This window comes from Herpailurus yagouaroundi, unplaced genomic scaffold, assembly GCF_014898765.1.
Source record: "Herpailurus yagouaroundi ecotype Mexico unplaced genomic scaffold, PumYag 29, whole genome shotgun sequence".
NCBI classification, from domain to species: Eukaryota; Metazoa; Chordata; class Mammalia; order Carnivora; family Felidae; genus Herpailurus; species Herpailurus yagouaroundi.
In genome coordinates this window covers 5,293,797-5,310,939 of record NW_024412377.1, presented here as the reverse complement: position 1 = coordinate 5,310,939, position 17,143 = coordinate 5,293,797, and the positions used below count along the sequence as shown (strand labels likewise).

Below are 17,143 nucleotides of genomic sequence, written 5' to 3'. Positions count from 1 at the left end.
AGACCTCACAGAGAGATGCCACATTGTGCCTTAGACTGAGAGGTCTCTAACCACCAGCCTGCATAAGGAATTGCAGACAAGAGATTCCTATTAAGAGGGGGGATCAGAAGGTAGAGGGCGTCCTGAGAGATCTGCATCTGGTCCCTGCCTACCTGTCCTCCTTCACTTCCTCCAGTGTCTTCTGTGAGAAGTAAGGGAGATGCTTCATTTTCAGAAATACCAAATAAAAGCTGTGCCATTTACAACGTATTAGAAATATGCACGAAACCCCACCCCCCCTACCCACGGAGTCCCAAACCCTAAGTCTTCTCTTCCTAGTTCTTCCCCTTTCTGCTTTGCGGGCTTATTTTCACAGGCTTTGCAATGAGCATGCGCCAAAGAACAGGGAGGCGGGACTGGAAGTCTCTGCGTCACCTCGGGAAATGTACATTTGCTCTAATCAGACTACCTTTTGCCTTATGGGGGCATAGGCGACTTCCGGTAAGGCTGTAACCTCTGCAGTGCTCGGCCAATGAGGAGCCAGGGGAGGGCCTGGCGGGCTAGGAGATATATTGTCTGCTGTAGCCGCGGGCTGCCTGTCTGTCCATCAGACGCCCTCTGGCAAGAACGTGCCGGGTGGCCTCCCTTGGCTGTGCTCCCAGTCCCCACAGCCGTCCTTTGACTGGTCGATGGGCTTATTTCCCACGTCCCCTTCTGAGACTCCATCACCCTCTTTTCTTGCTGCCTTTGGAGCACGTCAAGGTTGGTCTGCCTCAGGGGCCCCACAGCTGCCCTTCCCTCTGCTTGGAAGGCACTTTCTGGAAGACTTCCACAAGTCTGGCTCCTCCTTCTCACAGTTCTGCTCCAGCATCACCTCCTCACGGAGGCTGGCCTTTGCCAGGCACCCTGCTTAAAGTACTTCCCCAGCTTTTGTCATCATGTTGCCTTTCCCCTCCTAACTTTTATGAAATCACGAGTTTCTGCGCCCTGAACTTTCAGCCAAGGGCCTCCAGAACCAGCCTGCAGATCTAGAGACAACTTGACCCTGTTAGCAGAGGGGCGCTCGCGCTCCAACCAGGGCCGCGGATTTAATTCCTAGGAGCCTCACGCCTTCCGGGGCAACACCCTAAGTACTAGCCACATGCGGCCACGCAGCCCTCGAACTGTGGCTGGGGCCACGTGTTAAAGTGACAATGTGCTGGACACACCGAATAAAATGAATATATTGTTACAATGCATTTCACCTGTCTTTTTACCTTTTCAGAGGGGACCGGAAAGTTTTAAATTACGTGTGCGGCCCCCACTATGTCGCTGTTGGGCGGCGCTGCTCTATTCTCTTCAAGTCACTGGTCTTTTCCCTTCTATCAGCGGACTGCGAGCTCCAGGTGGACGCCCGCGGCTCGGTTCAAGGTTGCAACTCCAACGCCCGCACGTAGCAGGTGCGCGGTCAAAGGGCCCCACAAATGAGTGGTCTGGGTGAGGGGTCTGACGCTGCGCGGGGAGGGGTCAGCGGGTTGGAAGGCGCTGATCCCAGAGGCGTCTCCCACCCGGGAACCCCGTCTGCAGCTCGGACTCCAGGGACGCACCTGCGAGGAAACACCCGGGGCTTGGCTGGGGGTGCCTGGAGGACAGAGAAGCGGGACGGGGAAGTGGGCCGGGGAAGAGCGGAGTGGGGGAGGAGGAGGGGTGGGGTCGGAAGCGGGGAGGAGCGGGAAGGGGACGGGGAGGAGCGGGGAGGGGGAGGGGCCTGCCCCGAAGGGACGCGGTTTCCCGGCGACGCCGAACGCGGGCTCCCAGCTGCCCGCAGGGCCCTCGGCGGGCGGGACCGACCGCGGGGGCGCTGGACGGGGGTGGCATGGAGGACGACGACGAGGAGATTACCGCCGCCACGCTGCGGATCAAGCCCCGGCCGCTGCCCCTCTCGGCGCTCTCCGCCTTCAGCTACGTCCCGCCGCGGCGCCTGGACCCCAAGGAGCACAGCTACTACTACCGCCTGGGCAAGGTGAGCCGCCCTAGGGAGGGGCTGCGCGTCTGGGCGCGGGGCGGCGAGTCGGAGGGGCTGTGGAGACTTGGAGACGGCAGGAGGAGAGGCGGGAAGGGGGCGGGCGGGGCTTCACTGGCAGGGAGGGGCGGGAGGGGGTGGGGCGGGGCTTCACCGCCCGGGAGGAGCCGATGGGGAGAGGGCATGGGGGCGGGGCTTCGTTGCCAGGGAGGGGAGGGAGGGGGTGGGGCGGGGCTTCACTGAGAGGGAGGAGCGAATGGAGGGGAGGGGATGCAGGAGAGGGAGGGTGGAGGCGGGTGTCTTAGCCTGAGCGCGGAATGGAGGTGCGGGGTGGGTGGAGGGAATGCGGACAAGGCTGCAGAGCAGGGGAGGGGGCTGGAGGAGAGGCGGGATGGGGGCGGGGCTGCAAGAGGTCGGAGCTACACTTTGGGGGAGGAAGTCCCAGAGTCTGGGCTGCAACTCTGGGGTGGGACTCTGGGGTCGGGGTTGCAAGGAGGGGAGGGGTGGGAGCCGGGGCAGGGTTCTACAGTCTGTGAGGACACCTGGGCGAGGAGAGAGGAGAGGGTTAAGGGGGCATCAGGGTCACAGGGGGAAGGAGGGTGGGAGAGGGCCTTCCTCCCGGGTGCCTAGACCCCAAAGAGAGCAGCTACCATGACCACAAGAGGAAGGTGGTCATCTTCACCATCTCTCTTCACCTAGAGATGGGCACGGGCTGAGCCCGGTGTGTGTGTTGTGGGAGGCACGCTCAGCTGGGATGAGGGTGGGGTGCCAGAATGCTCAACCGCATTTTCTGAGCTATTTGGGGATAGGTTAGGGTCCCAGTGCTCTTTGGGTAAGGGATTGGGAACCGCTGGGCTTCTAGTACTACGACCCGGAGCGGCAGGCTGATCGACCCCTCTGCTCAGGATCTGGAGGAGGGTCTCAGGAGACCTGGGCTGCGCAGCTGGTGGGGTCAGGACTCCCTCTGGGCTCTGCCTGAAAGCGCTCACTGCAGCAACTGCGCCCAGAAAGTCCAGGGTACCGACGCCGCGCTTGGAGGGCCCTCTTGCAAACCGAAGATAACCACAGGCAGTTCTGGCCATCCTGCAGGGAGAGCAGGACAGGGAGGCCGCACCAGATTCTGGCCTGGCTCCAGCAGGCACACGCAACTCATGAGAAAAGCCTGCTGGTCTGTGAAGGGCCACCATGCAGCCAAAGCAGGGGGAGAAGCCAGAGGAAAAGAAGCAAATTCAGAGCTTGTCAGGAGTCGACGACTGCTTTCGTCAAGCTGTTTTTCCTAAATGTCTCCGATGTTTCTTGCAGTTCAGGCTGCAGGGACATCATTATTAAAAGGATCTCTGGGGTCGCTCAGCCTGCAGGGACAGTGAGTGGCTCAGAGAGGGTATAGGTTAGCCAAGTGCCTAGGAAGAAGGAGGTCTTTCCCTCCTGATGTGTAAGGTGTCCGCACGGAATGACCTTCCTTCTCTTCTCCCCACCCATCACCCATAGAGCCCACATGAACCCGCATCCGGATCAGGTCTGCACGCATTCAGGGACTTGTCACACGTGAAATGTCAGAGAACAGAATGTCATGGAGCTTACCCTTACAAACAAAACAGAAGCTTCTAGTTTAGACAACTGTTACAGGTTGAATTGTGTGTCCCCCTAAAATTCTTATGTTAGAGTCCTAATCCCAAGCGCCTCAGAATGTGACCTTATTTGGAGATGGGGTCTTTACAGAGGTAATCAGATTCAAGTGAGGTCATTGGGGGGGGGGTGCCTCATCCAGTATGACCGGTGCCCTTATGGAAAGGGGACATGACATGCATAGATCGAAGATGAAGGGAAAAGGCAGGGAGAAGACGGCCTTCTACAAGGCAAGGAGAGGAGCCGCGAATAGCTTCTTCCCGCACAGCCCTCGAGAGGAGGGAGCCCTGCCCATACCTTGATCTCAGACTTCCTGCCACCAGAACTGTGAGATAGTACATTTCTCCTGTTTAACCCCCCCCCCCCCCCCGCCCAGTCTGGGTGCTCTGTTTTGGCAGACTGAGCAAACTAACACACGACCTCGGCCAGGAGGCTCTCTTGTATCAGTTAGCTCCTCTCCGCTCGGCTCTGAGCAATATGGAAGGACTGAAGGACAGAAGGAAGAAGAAAGGGACATCCGTGGCCATTCTGCGCATCCCTGTTCGGTGCGCTCTTGGCTTGAACGTCCACTGGGAATTAATGCTGGGGTGCATTTAGGGCAACAGTGCCCAACCTCACTGCCACCACGGACCTCCTATGTTTTCCTCCCATGAGTGATATGTTTTGAAAGAACTTTATCTGTAAATAATTTCATTTGTTAAATGAATTTTACAATTTAAGTATGCAAAACCTGTATCATTGCCAATTTATGATTCAGGCAGAGCGTTACCGCGCCGCATGAGAGAAACAGCCAAAAAGCCAGGAATCTTGATGTTTTAAGATGGTCCGTGCTGTTTCATTGAGAGAACATAAATCTTGTCTGGCTTCCTGACAAAATGAAAAAATTCACAATACACCATTTTGTGTGTACCACTGAGGAGGCCTGTTAAGTACCACTTTGAGGCTATTCAGAAATAAGATAAAAGACTAAAGTGGATGGGGTTCAGGATACATATTTATCAGAGACTAAAACCCAGGTTGCAGGTTACTGCTGAGGTCTCTGGGCAAAAATGGGTTGTGGACACAGAAGCTCTGAATCCTACCCAGCCACTGCGGCTGTGGGCCCCAGAAAAAGAGCTGAACCCCCGCCCACTGTGGGCCAGCCATTGCCAACGGAAAAGAAGCGGAGTTGAACCTGGCAGGTTCACCAATCTGATACGTGACTCTGCCTCTCTGGGGCCAAGATGCAGAGAGGTGCCTGATATACAAGGTGCCCAGGGCTCTGTATTTGGAGAGAGATCAGGGGTAGGTAAGAAGTATGCTGCTTTAATTCAGGGTTCAACACACAGAGGCCCCTGGGCCAAATCTGGCCCAGAGTCCATTTTCATGAAGTTTTATTACAACAAGATCCCATGCCCATTCGCTTAGTATTATCTATGGCCGCACGCAGAGTTGGAAACCATGTGACCTGAAAGGCTAAAGCAGTGACTATCTGTATCTTGATAGAAAACCCCTGCTCCAATATATTACTGTACCTGGAAGGTAGGAAAGGGCCTTAGAACAAATTAATGCAAAGCGGATTTTAAGAAAAAAAAAACAAATTAGTACAGTCTTGATAGCTGGAGTCACAGGCAATTTCAAATCCTCAGGCCTTTAGTGTCATGCGGAAGAAAATGATGCAGCAGAAATATTAACACCTAAATAAAATAGCCCTTAAAAGCATCAACAAAAACACAAGCAGAAATATTAACACCTAAATAAAATAGCCCTTAAAAGTATCAAGAAGTATATTTGCAAGACAGCCACCAATGGTAATAATGTCCCCCTGGGGATTGTATGAGCTAGTATTTAATCAGCTGCAGAACTCCAGAGGCTGATTCTCTACCATGAGATCATTTGGACTGAAGGCGAATTTGGTATCACAGATTTGCTAGAGGACTCAGCTGCCCCTCAGTGAATTGTAAATCTGGGTCCTACTCGAAGCTGAGAAGACAAAGGGCAGAATTAGCTCTTCAGTCAATTACCGTGTGACACATCTAGTAATTAATTAGTTAGCACAGGCCAACAAGTCTTGGGTAAAAATATTGACTCCGCGTTCCTAGCTGTGCAGATTGCGCAAGGCACAATCTCCTTGGGTCACTTCGCCCATCTATGAAACAGTACCAGCTTCACGGGGCCAGTAATGACAAATTAATTTAATTAATAGAGGTGAAGTGGCACATAGTAAGCCCAATGTAAGCGGAGCTATTATTCGCTTTTGTTAGTGATTATTAGTTTCTTGTCCCTGAGGTTTGGTTCCCAGCCAGTGTCTTACATCCTGCACCCCTGATTGCTGTCAGAGGCATACACAGGTGAGGCAGGTAAATGAGAGTCATTCTGGTGGTTTCTAATCTATGGGGTCTCCCCCTGGGAGACCCCAAAGTTAAGGCCCTCAATGCGGCATGCTTATTTAAAGCCCCAGTAATGCCTTGGATCCTGAGACAAATTTGTCATCTAAAGCTGCCAGCTAAAATGTGATCAACTCCTGCACGGCTCCCGAGGGGCCTCTAGCAGTGTGGGCTTTTCCTATAAAATACTGTTCAGGAGGCAGCAAGGCAGATTCAGTTCAATGAGGTTTTTGAATTACTTTTTTCCTTCTTCTGCCTCGTGCAACATTTCTGCTACTGAAATGGATAAGCTAAGTCGACGGACAATGCCCTTTTATGGAAGATTTGATGAAGTTTCGCAAAGTCTCAGAGCTACATTAAAAAAGAATTCTTAGGGGGTTTTAGAATATGCTTTCTCTCGTGGTGAGCTGCAGTGTGGACAGCCTGTCTTGAGTGAAGCTTTGCTCAGAGAGCCCCACCTTAGCTTTAGGGAGATTAGCTGACTTTCCTCGTCCTTGTGTGATGGAGACACAGAGGCTAGGGGCTCTTTCTTTACCCTCCTGATGGCCCACCTGCCCTTCACTGGATGCAGCCGAGGGGAGACCACAAGCCAGGGAGGGGCAGAAAGAGGAGGACAGAGGATCCCAAGCAGGCTCTGCACTGAAAGGCTGGCAGCAGGGAGCCCGATGCGGAGCTTGAACTCCGGAACCTGCGAGATCGTGACCCGAGCCAAAGTCAGACGCCTAACCAACTGAGCCACCCAGGTGCCCCTGAAGGTTTACTTAATTATCTTGCTGCTTTTTCTTCCCACTACACTATGAGCTCCATAAGGACGGCAATCGCTCTCTGTCCTCAGCGGCCTGAACGGTGCCTGTCTCATAGTTGGTGCTTGGTAAGTACGTGCTGCATGAACGAAAGAAGAGGAATAAATGGGATGTGGATTTTAAAAAAATGTTTAGTTTTGAGCGAATGAGCAGGGGAGAGGGGCAGAGAGAGAGCCAAGCCCAGCACGGAGCCCATCCAGGGGTTCGATCTCACCACCATGAGATCATGACCTGAGTTGATATCAAGAGTCAGACACCTTAGCCGACTGAGCCATCTGGGTGGCTTTTAAAATCAAGTCACAAGATCAATCCCTGAGACTGAATAGAGGTCCCGTTTGGGATTATCTGCCTTTTCGGGTATCCTTGGCCTTGAGCTGCTCCTCAGGGATCAAAATTGGGAGTAGATGCCCTTGCTTCTCCCAAATCTGGGCTGGCTGTGTCTTCCCTGTCCAGTGACCTGCCCCTTGGTAGGGGGTGGAGCTGAACCTCTTCCTCCAGGGCAGGTAGAGAGTAGCAAGGGGCAGGCAGGTCACCCCAGGGAAGCAGGACAGAAACACCCAGAGGGTGGAGTCAGTGTTCCTACCATCCATGTGACCACGTGGTGCGTGGCTTTCCACTGTGTGAATACGAATGCAAGGATAGGTGTCTAACTTTGTTTACAAGAACATGTTCACACACAGATCACACAACTGCGCATGTATATTTGCAGCTTGCTCTTTGCATGTCATAATACATCTCAGACAGTTTTTCCAAAACTGTCCCCGTTTAAGGAGCACAATGACACACGAAAAGGAGCAGCATTATCTCCAATATATTTGGCCAAGAGGAACAGCTTCAACTCGAGCAGCAGCCCCCATGGCTCACCCTTCCTCCTGTGATGTGGACAGCTGGGGGCCAGGGATGGGGGGCAGAGGGGGGCGGTGGGGGGCTGGTGTCAGTGGAAGAGAGAACAGCTGGCTCCGAGTCTCCTCTTGGAGACAAAGTGAGCGGACAGACTGATTGATGCAGAACCCTGACCTGAAGCACACTTCTAGGATGAAATGCACCCAGATGGTTCATTTCAGCTCAAGGGTAGGTTTGGGGCGCAACCCCGCAGCAACAGATCCATTGTAGTGAAGTCGTGAAGGGGGCGCCCGGGTGGCCCCGTGGGTTGGGCGTCCGACTCTTGATTTCGGCACAGGTCGTGATCGCGGGGTCTTGATATCCAGCGCCGAGTCGGGCTCCGTGCTGAGCGTGGAGCCTGCTTAAGATTCTCTCCCTCTCTCTGTCTCCCTCGCTCTCTGCCCCTCCCCCATTCACTCTCTCGCTCAAAAAATAAATATAAAATTAAAAAGTCGTGAAGATAATGCCTTATCAAGACTGCTTATGATATGATAGGATTCTTATTAAATTGTTAAAATGTTCAGACTATTGGAAAAGTTCTGAAAATTCCCCAAACTCGTGATCCTAATGCACCAGGAGAGGAAACAGAAACTTTGCCACAGAGGAACCAAAGAGAATAGCTGAGTATTGTCCTCTTAAAAGAACTAGCACGTCCTGTCCTCGACAAGCTACACTCCTTCTGAGAATAGACTTTTGAATGATGTTAAAATTAATGAAGATGTCCTCATTAAGCTTCACATACCGCTGGACTCCCAAGGACAAGCACTGGACTTATCAGAAGTAAAATGAGGCCCTTATGAATCAAAGGAAACCCTTTGGATCGCCTCGGGAATTTCTGTTTTTACGAGGAGGTCGCACAGCTCTGGGTAGGCAAACAGTGACTGGAAGCCTCAAGAGGAGAGGTAACAGTACCGTGCCCCCGAAGAGAGGAAACGAACAAGCCCGATCATAGCTTGATTACTGTTTTAGTCAAGGTGGGCTGGGCTGTGCTCTGGGAATAAATGGACCTTGAACCCCGAGAGCCTTAACCACCTGTGTGTCCTATATTGCAGTCTGCTCATGCTCACAACAAAGACCCAATTTGTAGCATTTCGTCTGAACTCTGCATTCAGTTGGAAGCCTGAAATTGGCCACGGTGAGAATGCTTAGACTGCAGGAATTGGCAAATGCCACACGTTGGGTCTTTTTTGTCCAGAGAGCGGCTGGTTAACCTAAGCCCACCACTGGCCTTATGCATATAACACATAACGAAAAGTGTGTTTCTTTTTCACATATAGCCCAATGTGTGTGTTTCTCCTGCCTGGACTTCTAATTCTTCTTCTTCTTTTTTTTAAAAAATTTTTAAAGTATTTATTTATTTTTGAGAGAGAGATACAGAGTGCAAGCGGGACAGAGAGAGAGGGAGACAGAATCTGAAGCAGGCTCCAGGCTCTGAGCTGTCAGCACAGAGCCCGACACAGGGCTCGAACTCATGAGCCACGAGATCTTGACCTGAGCCAAAGTCAGACGCTTAACCTGCTGAACCACCCAGATGCCCCAGCTCAGCTTTCTTTTTTTTTTTTTTTTAATGCATTTTTTTGAGAAAGAGTGGGAGGGGCAGAGAGAGAGGGAGACACAGGATCCGAAGCAGGCTCCAGGCTCTGAGCGGTCAGCACAGAGCCCGCCACGGGCTCAAGCTTCAAGATAATGACCTGAGCCAAAGTCAGACGCCCAACCAACTGAGCCACCCAGGCACCCCCCCCAGCTTGCTTAATACAGTAACTGGGGAACCAGATTCCTCCTTTTTAGCGGTTCCACTGTTGCCAGGGCCTGGGGATCTTTGGGATCTTGCGGTCCTTTACCGGGTCCTTTGAACTTGCTGGCCAAAGAGCATGGAGAGACAGCATGGAGGGCACACACAAGAGCTTTTATGGACCAAGCTTAGAAGGTGATGCCCATTGGCTTCACCCACAATTCTTTGCCAGAACTAGTAAGTGGGATGGAAACTGGCCACTGCTGCTTCTGTTTATTTTGGAAGAGGCCATGTGTTTGGTGAGCACATGATATTACCCCTGCCTGAGTGCCATATGGAAATGTATGGATTTCCTTTCTCTTCGTTCTTTCTTTCTTGCAGAATTTACCTGGCTTGAACCAACAATGGAGAGTCCATTTATATTTGAATGTCTGAAAGGGAGGAGAAAAGAAAGGATTCGGGTCCCAGTTTGCTGGGAATCTTACCCCAGTTATTTGTGGCAGAGCGCGTGTAATGTCTGGTAGGAGGCACGGGGAACAGCAGAAGCGCACGACCGGGGAGATGTGCCCTTGTAGACTGTAGGCCAGGACTGCTTGTGGTAGTCATGAGAAACGTAAACAACAGCCTCCAAAGTCTCAATGTCCTAAGTAAGACTCACTTCTCATGTTAAATGTCCAACGGGGATCAGAGGGATGGCTCTGCCCAGGATAGTCACTCAGCAACTGCTGTGGAAGCTTCCGGAGTCCCCAAAGGCTTCTGCCTGAGAAGTCCCATGTGACCCCCCGCTCATAGTTCATTGCTTAGATCTGGTCACATGGCTTAACTCGCCCAAAGGAGCAGAGATTCATCCTCTGCGGAGTCGGGAGCAGAGCAGAATAGAGCCATTGGTGATGGCTACCAAGCCGGTTGTCTGGGTTGAGTGGTTTACCGACTCAGTTTACCTGGAGCTCAGCGCTCGGGGATTGGGTCTCCGGCCCCACTGCAGTGCCCTTTGTTTTATCTCCATTCTTACCTTCCATTGTTCAAAACATGACCACCAAGTATGGGTGTTGGAGCTGCCATAACCAAGTGCCACAGACCAGGGGCTTGAGCCACAGAAATTTATCGTCTCCCAGTTCCGGAGGCCAGGAGTCCAAATCAGTGTGGCGGCAAGGTTGGTCCCTTCTAGGGTCATGAGGGAGAGTCTGTTCCAGGCCACTCTCATTCGTCTGTAGATGGCCATCTCCTCCCTGTGTCTCCTTGTGTCATCTTCTCTCTCCCTGTGTATCAGTGTCTGTTTCTGAGCTTCTTTTATAAGGACACCAGTGCTGTTGGATTAGGTATGACCACGTCTTAACTAATTACGTTTTCGGCGTCCTGATTTCTAAATCACCTTCTGAGATCCTGGGAGTCAGGACTTCAACATAGGAATTTTGGGGGGGGGTGCAATTCAACCCACAGCACCCAGGGAGGTGGCTGCCCTGGGACTCCGGCCACAGTGGTGCAGCGCCCCCTACGATGAGTTCAGCAACGTCCCCATCCCACGTGATCCCAGGCGGGAGCCGATCCTTCCTGGCTGGTGCCCCTGTACTTTGGGCGCCCCTCTGTGGCTCCCTGTGTATCACCTGCTGTTGTTTAATTAATGAGTTTATTTCCATTCTCAGCCTGTGGTCTCCTCCAAGGTAGGGACTCCCTATTCCTGTCCTGGAGCCTCGCTGGGTGCCTGACACAATAGTTAGAGTGATGTGCTTTGGAGGTCGACGAGTGAAGGCTTCCGCTCCATATGCACACACAGCCCAGGGCTACAGGCAAGTTATTTTGCAGTGTTAGGAGCAGGGGCCACGGGGGGGGGGGGGGGGGCGCGAGGGAGGGGACCAAAGGCAAGCCATCAGACAGCACAACCAGAATGAGATCATACTACGTTTTAACAACCCTCAAAATGCAAAGGGGCAAAGGGAGATTACCAGAGAGGCAGCAAATGGGCTCGTTTGCTCAACATCATGCTTGAGAGAGGAAATCTCTTGAGAGATTTTAATAGCAAAATAATAGTAAACCCAGAAGCTCTGTTTTGTGATAGCATCTAAATCCAGACTGGCTTTTATTCGTGTCATTTTGCTTCCAACCATAAAGGAATGAAAGACAAAAGGAAAGAAGAAAGATGAGTAATTAAAATTTAGCAAAAGACAGATTTTCAGTTTGATGAGAAGTTGACGACGGACAGTCACGTTGCTCAGTGAGGCTGCCTGCCTGCCGGTCGATTTCTCCCCCTTATTTTTCGGTGATAGAACAATTCATTTTTACTCTAGAAAGTAGTAAGTAGGCAAAAATCGCTGCAAAGGAGAGAAAGAGAGACTCCGATCACACCCCATGGGTGCAGGGAGCCCTCACACAGACTGCTCTAACATACGGCAAGACAGGATTCTGGTGAGCAACTCAGGGGAACTGAGGCACATGGCTTCTCCGAGCGCTGCTTGTGTGGAGTATTTCCGGGGAGCTGAGAATGGGGACAGCTCACCACAGGGGGCTTCCCCAGCGCAGGGAACAAAGTGAGGCAACCTTGCCTCCCTCATTCAGGAAGCACTGATCGCTTTCTCACTCAGTTCCGGTGTTCATTCTTGTGTCCTCGGAGTCCGGCTCCCAGGACACGTCCAGGACCTCCAGGGGGCTGACTCCGTTCGGGAGGGTCAGGCCTGCATGGGAACCACCTGCACAGGAGGACAGCGTGAGCCGGTAGGTCCCGGAGGAGCCCCTGTTCCCCCTGGCCCCTGCTGGCAGGGCTGTCCCTCAGGCCTGGGGGCTGCTGGTCACCCACATGGAGCCGGGTGGGAACTGATGGCCCAGAGATCGTGGGTGCAGACCGTGGCCCAGAGATCTGAGGGCGCAGCTGCCGCCCAGGCGCTCAGTCCGGGCGGCAGGTGTTTCTGTTACAGACCGGAGCTGCCGTCCCTGAAACACACCCAATGCACGGGGTCCGCCAGGCCAGGCGGGATTCGGGCGACAACGTGACAGCCACATCATGACCACGATCCCAGCTCCAGTTCCTGTGTGGAAAAGGGTGCTGTGGGGGTGATGGGCATTCAGTCACTGTCCAGGTCGGCCTTCTGGCCTCAGCCGGACCTGGCCAGTAGCTCTGAACCCCAAAAGGAAGGGTCTGCATGGAGGTGCCTCCCCTTGCAGAGGCCACAATGCCCCTTCGGGGGATTCACGTCCCGCCATCCTGGCAGAGCGTGTGGTGTACCTGAGCCTCTCCTGTGTCACTGCAGAGCCCTCTGGCCTGGTGGCTTCCCTAAAAATGCTGCAAAGCTTGCTCACCATCTCCAGGCTAGAAGCCAGCTCCCAGCCGTCAGCGTCTCCTTCTGCAGACATCCTACACTGCATGTTAAAGATACTGAGATTTCTCTATCCTTCCTACGGGGGTTTTTTTTTTTAAGTCTTAATTTTATTTGATTATCAAATGTCTGATTTTTATATAACCCAAGTGATTGATATTTTCTTTGTGACATTTTCCCCAATGCTTTGACGCGTAGGAAGTCCCTTATGGATTTTCTCTTCCCATATTTTTCTAACCCGTCCAGAATTTACTTTTGACTCTAATGCGATGTGAAGATCCAAGTTTATTGTTCTTCCCAAACAGCTAGCCAAGTTTTGCAACAGCAAATGCTGAAGAATGTAGCACCTCCCCGCTGAATTGGGCTTTTTGTTTTTCGGACCCTGGGTAGATGAGCTATCCCATAAGGCGGCCTTCAGGACAAGTGAAGGCCAAGGCCAGCCAACTCAGTGCGTGGACAGACCCAGGGGCCCACAGGTGACAGAAGACGATGCCAACAAGAAGCTCCTGCATGGTGACCTCATTAAATGACCACCGGGGCTCAGACTCCACAAGCCAGGCGCCCTGCCCCCAGGTGGCTCAGAGTGAGTCTGCACTTATAAGCCAGGATTCCAGCAGCCTCTGAATACGTGCCTCAGGCTTGTCGCCATTGGAATTCTTAGGAACCTAAGACAATAATCCCGAAAGCTCGCCTTGTTTCCCGTACTAGATGGTTCACTGCACCAGGACGGTGGCCACGTGCCTGAGCTTTCCACCTCCCGGGCAGGAGCGGTGCGTGTGCAGGGGACGGGACCTGTGAGGGAGGTGTCAGGGTGGGAAATGACATGTGGTCACTTCCATTGCTACCAGCTACTCTGAGTCCCAGCCGGCGAGAGCGGGCTGCCCGTGCCTTCCAACAGACTAAGCACATGTTGTGCGTCCCTGGCGCTGTTTACCTTCTGCTTCCGAGTCCTGCACTCGGACATTGCTCCTAGCGTCGCTCCCGGGGAGAGCGAGCGAGTGAGCACAGGTGAGCTACCCTGTACCCCCAAATGCCGGTGGCATGGCGTGCCGGGGTTTGCTGCTGGAGGGTTCAAGGCACCTGGCCCTCGACTCGGGAGCAGAAAGGACAGGCCTGACTTGCGGGTCAGGATCAAAGACGAGCTGACACGTGGATCTCTTTCCCTTTTATCAGGTCCCAAGTGAGGCAGACGGATTTTTGTACGAAGAGAAACCTGAGATGGAACGGTGGACGAATGAAACGGGATCCTTTTCTAATGCATCAAAGCTGTGTGTGCACGCGTGTTGTATACATACGCCTGATACGTGTGCAAACACTATACATATGTATATATCATATAGAAAATAAATATAGTCATGCATTCATGAATTACATTCATAAGAGCTACCACATCTGATTAAAGAAAATATTTCCGTCTCTCCGGAGACAGATTTGTACCAGGTGCCCACCTGTTGGCTAGGAACTTAGGGATACTTCTGTTTAATTGTATTGTCCAGTGTTTGGCTACGGTTAAGTTTTTAACGCAGTGCAAGCTTATTGTAGGAAATCTGAGAACTATGAGAAGGGTGGCGATGAGGAGAAAACACATATTGAGTGGGTCACTGTTACTTTAAGGCTGTGCGCCTGGGTCAAGGTCAAGGAGGGATCTGTAGGAGGTGTAGGAAAAGAGCCACGGAGGTGTCCCCGCCTCACTGGGCCTCTGGAGGACCTGCTTCGCTGGCGGGGGGCCTTGGCCTCCTGCTCTGGTCGTGGAGGGTGCTCTGGGGTGACCTTCCCAAGCACATGCTCAGTGCAGATGGGAAACGGCACGTCTCCACCGTCCATCGGGGGAGAGGCCTGGCTGCCGGTGTCCCGGAGCGCTTCTGTGGCCCAGTCCTCCAGTAGACCCGTGCCTTTCTTTCTCTTTTTGTCGCCAGACAGGAATCATTTCCCTGTATGACTGTATTTTTGACAAGAGCCCAGGCTACAATCAGAAGTTGCACCGAGACGACAGAGAACATGCAAAAAGCCTGGGGCTTCACGTGAACGAGGAGGTAATGTTGACACAGGCTGTTGACAAAGCGCGAACAGAGTCGCTGTGCCTGTGCGTCTATCCCGCAGCAAGCTGGGCGCGCTGCCTTCACCCCTGCGTGCGCCCTCCTCTCCCTCCCCAGGCCCGGCACTGACACTAGGCCGATACCGGCTCCCTGTCTGGTCGTGTTTCCGAGCATTAGTCTTTATGACTCTGTTGTTGAGTTTACTTAATTTAATGAGGCAAAACTAAGAAGTTCTTTTCAACAGATAGAGCAGGTGTTTGCTTAACTGCTGAGTCCTGGCTGTCACAGCTCTTTGGAGGACCCCGGCCCTGCCAGGGAGGGAACCGCACCCTAGTTTAGGTACCGGCCTCGAACCTGAACCTTCACAGACGGGGCTGCTCCTGCTTTATCTTTGCACGATTTTCTGACAGCTCAGGCTTGGCCTGTGGTCAGCCGCCCCAGTGTGTGAGCAGAGGCAGGAGCAAAGCTCATTCCCTGGGGAAGGGAGGTCTGTACCACAGCAGGTGCCGGGGCTGAGGAGGCTGTGTGGATCCTTAGCAGCAAGACCTTCTTGGGGCCTTTCCGCACTCGGACATCGTGTCTGCGGAGTCTGATCTGAGGACAGTGTGTTTGCGAAGAGCCGGGTGCTGAGTAAATATCATCAGCTTTTATACGATACACAGAAATCAGAATGGAGAAGCCTCCAGTGGGATCTCCCCCCCCCCCCCACCCCAGCAGATTTTGGCCTGGGGCTGCTCTTGTTAAAGAATGCCCCAGGTCACTTCCAGGGAGACTTTATTTCACTGTGGAATTAAGTGAGGAACTCTGAAGTATTACTACTTAAGTCACAGACGTGAAGTTTTTTTCTATTGTTTTTGTTTATGTGAATTCACTCCAAGTGGGTAGTGAGGCTCGTGCTTTCCTGTCTTAAGAACACGCCTGGCCCGCTTGTACCCGGCCCGAGTTTGAGCACCCCTCCCACCCCGCCCCCGGCCCTGCACTGAGCCTAAGGGGAGAAGACAAATGTCCCTGTCCTCTCAGAGCTCACATTCCTAAGAGGAAGTGAAAAATGAAGTCATACAAATAAGGAACTGAATTCCAGGTGGTGATGGGAGGTATGCAGAGAAATGAGGCCTTTTAAGGGGGCAGGGAAAGTGCGAGGAGATTGGGGAGCTGTGAGGTGAGGGGGCCCAGGGAGATGAGGGGTCACAGATATGAGGGGGCCGGAAAGATAAGAGGGAACCAGGGAGATGGGGAGATAGGGAGTCGGGAGATGACAGGTGGAGGGTGGAAAGATTTGGGAAAAGAGAGAAGGCGGGAGGGGAGACAGGCAGACAGGAGGAGCGCGGGAGGAGGGAGGGAGGGAGGGCGGGAGGGAGAACGGATCCTGAGGTCAGAGGGCACGTGGCACCCCGTGCCACGTCTTCGCCTTTCCTCTGGGTGACGTGAAAGACTTGGGGACAACGAGGGGCTCTGAGCACAAGGGGCAGGCGTGACGTAGTTCAGGAGGTCCCCGTGGCATCACGGAACCCGGGTGTGCCGGACGCAGGGGTGCAGCGGGCCGGGTGGACACAGCCTCCAGGACCCAAGGTGGGTCGTGCGAACAAGCGGGCGGAGCTGACCCCGTGTTCTGGTCACCCCGCCAGGAGCGCCAGCGGCCCGTGGCAGTGCTGACGTCCTCTGTCTACGGGAGACGCATCCACCAGCCCGTGGAGCCCCTGAACCGGGACCACGGCCGCGCCAACCTCGTGAAGGCGGACTTCTACCGGAAGAACGACATCCCCGGCATCAAGAGCCCCGGCTTTGGCCACGTTTCTCCAGCCTGACGGCCCCTGCCGTGGCCTAGACGGCAGGTGGCACAGACGGGCAGCGCCTGGACCTTCTTTCCCCCGCCACGGGGGCCACAGATCCCGCTTGAAGCCACTTGCACCTGGACGGGGGGGCGGGGGGCACGGGCCCTGAGGCCGCTTTCCCTCACGTGGCCTGCGGTGACGACCCCGTGATCACCATGTCGTGGGATCGCGTCCTCAGAGATGATGCTCGAGACTGAGCCACTGCGGGCATGTGAATAAAAGGAAAACTTCCCACTTGATCGCGGTCGGGTGACTTTGTCCATTGCCTCCCCGGGGAGGCGCTCGGGGCCTGCACACCCTCTCTCACCAGGATGGAAACGCTGTTGCCTATTGGCACACACGCTGCTTCTTGAGTTTTCCTTCCTCCAAGAGGTGGTGTAATGAAATCGCCTTTCGGGACAGTTGCAGTGCAGATACAACATTCTCCCCCCCCACACAGGTCTGAGCCGTAAATAACAGGAGTTTGCACAATTGAGGGCAAAACCCTAGTTGGGACGGGTGGCCCCATGGCTGGCAAGGTGACGTCACTCCTCAGTGGAGAAGCAAAGGTCACGGGAAGAGAGAGACTGGGTTTTGA

At 53.5% G+C, this 17,143-nt stretch overlaps 1 protein-coding gene across 3 annotated transcripts; it reads left to right on the top strand.

The window, feature by feature from the left end:
• The first annotated feature begins 1,190 nt into the window (after positions 1–1,190).
• CFAP90 (cilia and flagella associated protein 90) lies at positions 1,191–16,807 on the top strand. Of its 3 annotated transcripts, XM_040493746.1 has the most exons (4): positions 1,207–1,418; positions 1,777–1,981; positions 14,615–14,731; positions 16,360–16,807. In XM_040493746.1, the coding sequence occupies exons 1-4, from the start codon at positions 1,285–1,287 to the stop codon at positions 16,537–16,539; spliced, it is 636 nt and encodes a 211-aa protein (XP_040349680.1). In that variant the 5' UTR covers positions 1,207–1,284; the 3' UTR covers positions 16,540–16,807. The 3 variants fall into 3 exon arrangements, with proteins under 3 accessions (XP_040349685.1, XP_040349675.1, XP_040349680.1); XM_040493751.1 differs by lacking the exons at positions 14,615–14,731; positions 16,360–16,807 and adding an exon at positions 13,872–14,066 and having other exon boundaries at positions 1,191–1,418; XM_040493741.1 differs by lacking the exons at positions 14,615–14,731; positions 16,360–16,807 and adding an exon at positions 2,887–4,336 and having other exon boundaries at positions 1,191–1,418.
• Positions 16,808–17,143: the final 336 nt, after the last annotated feature.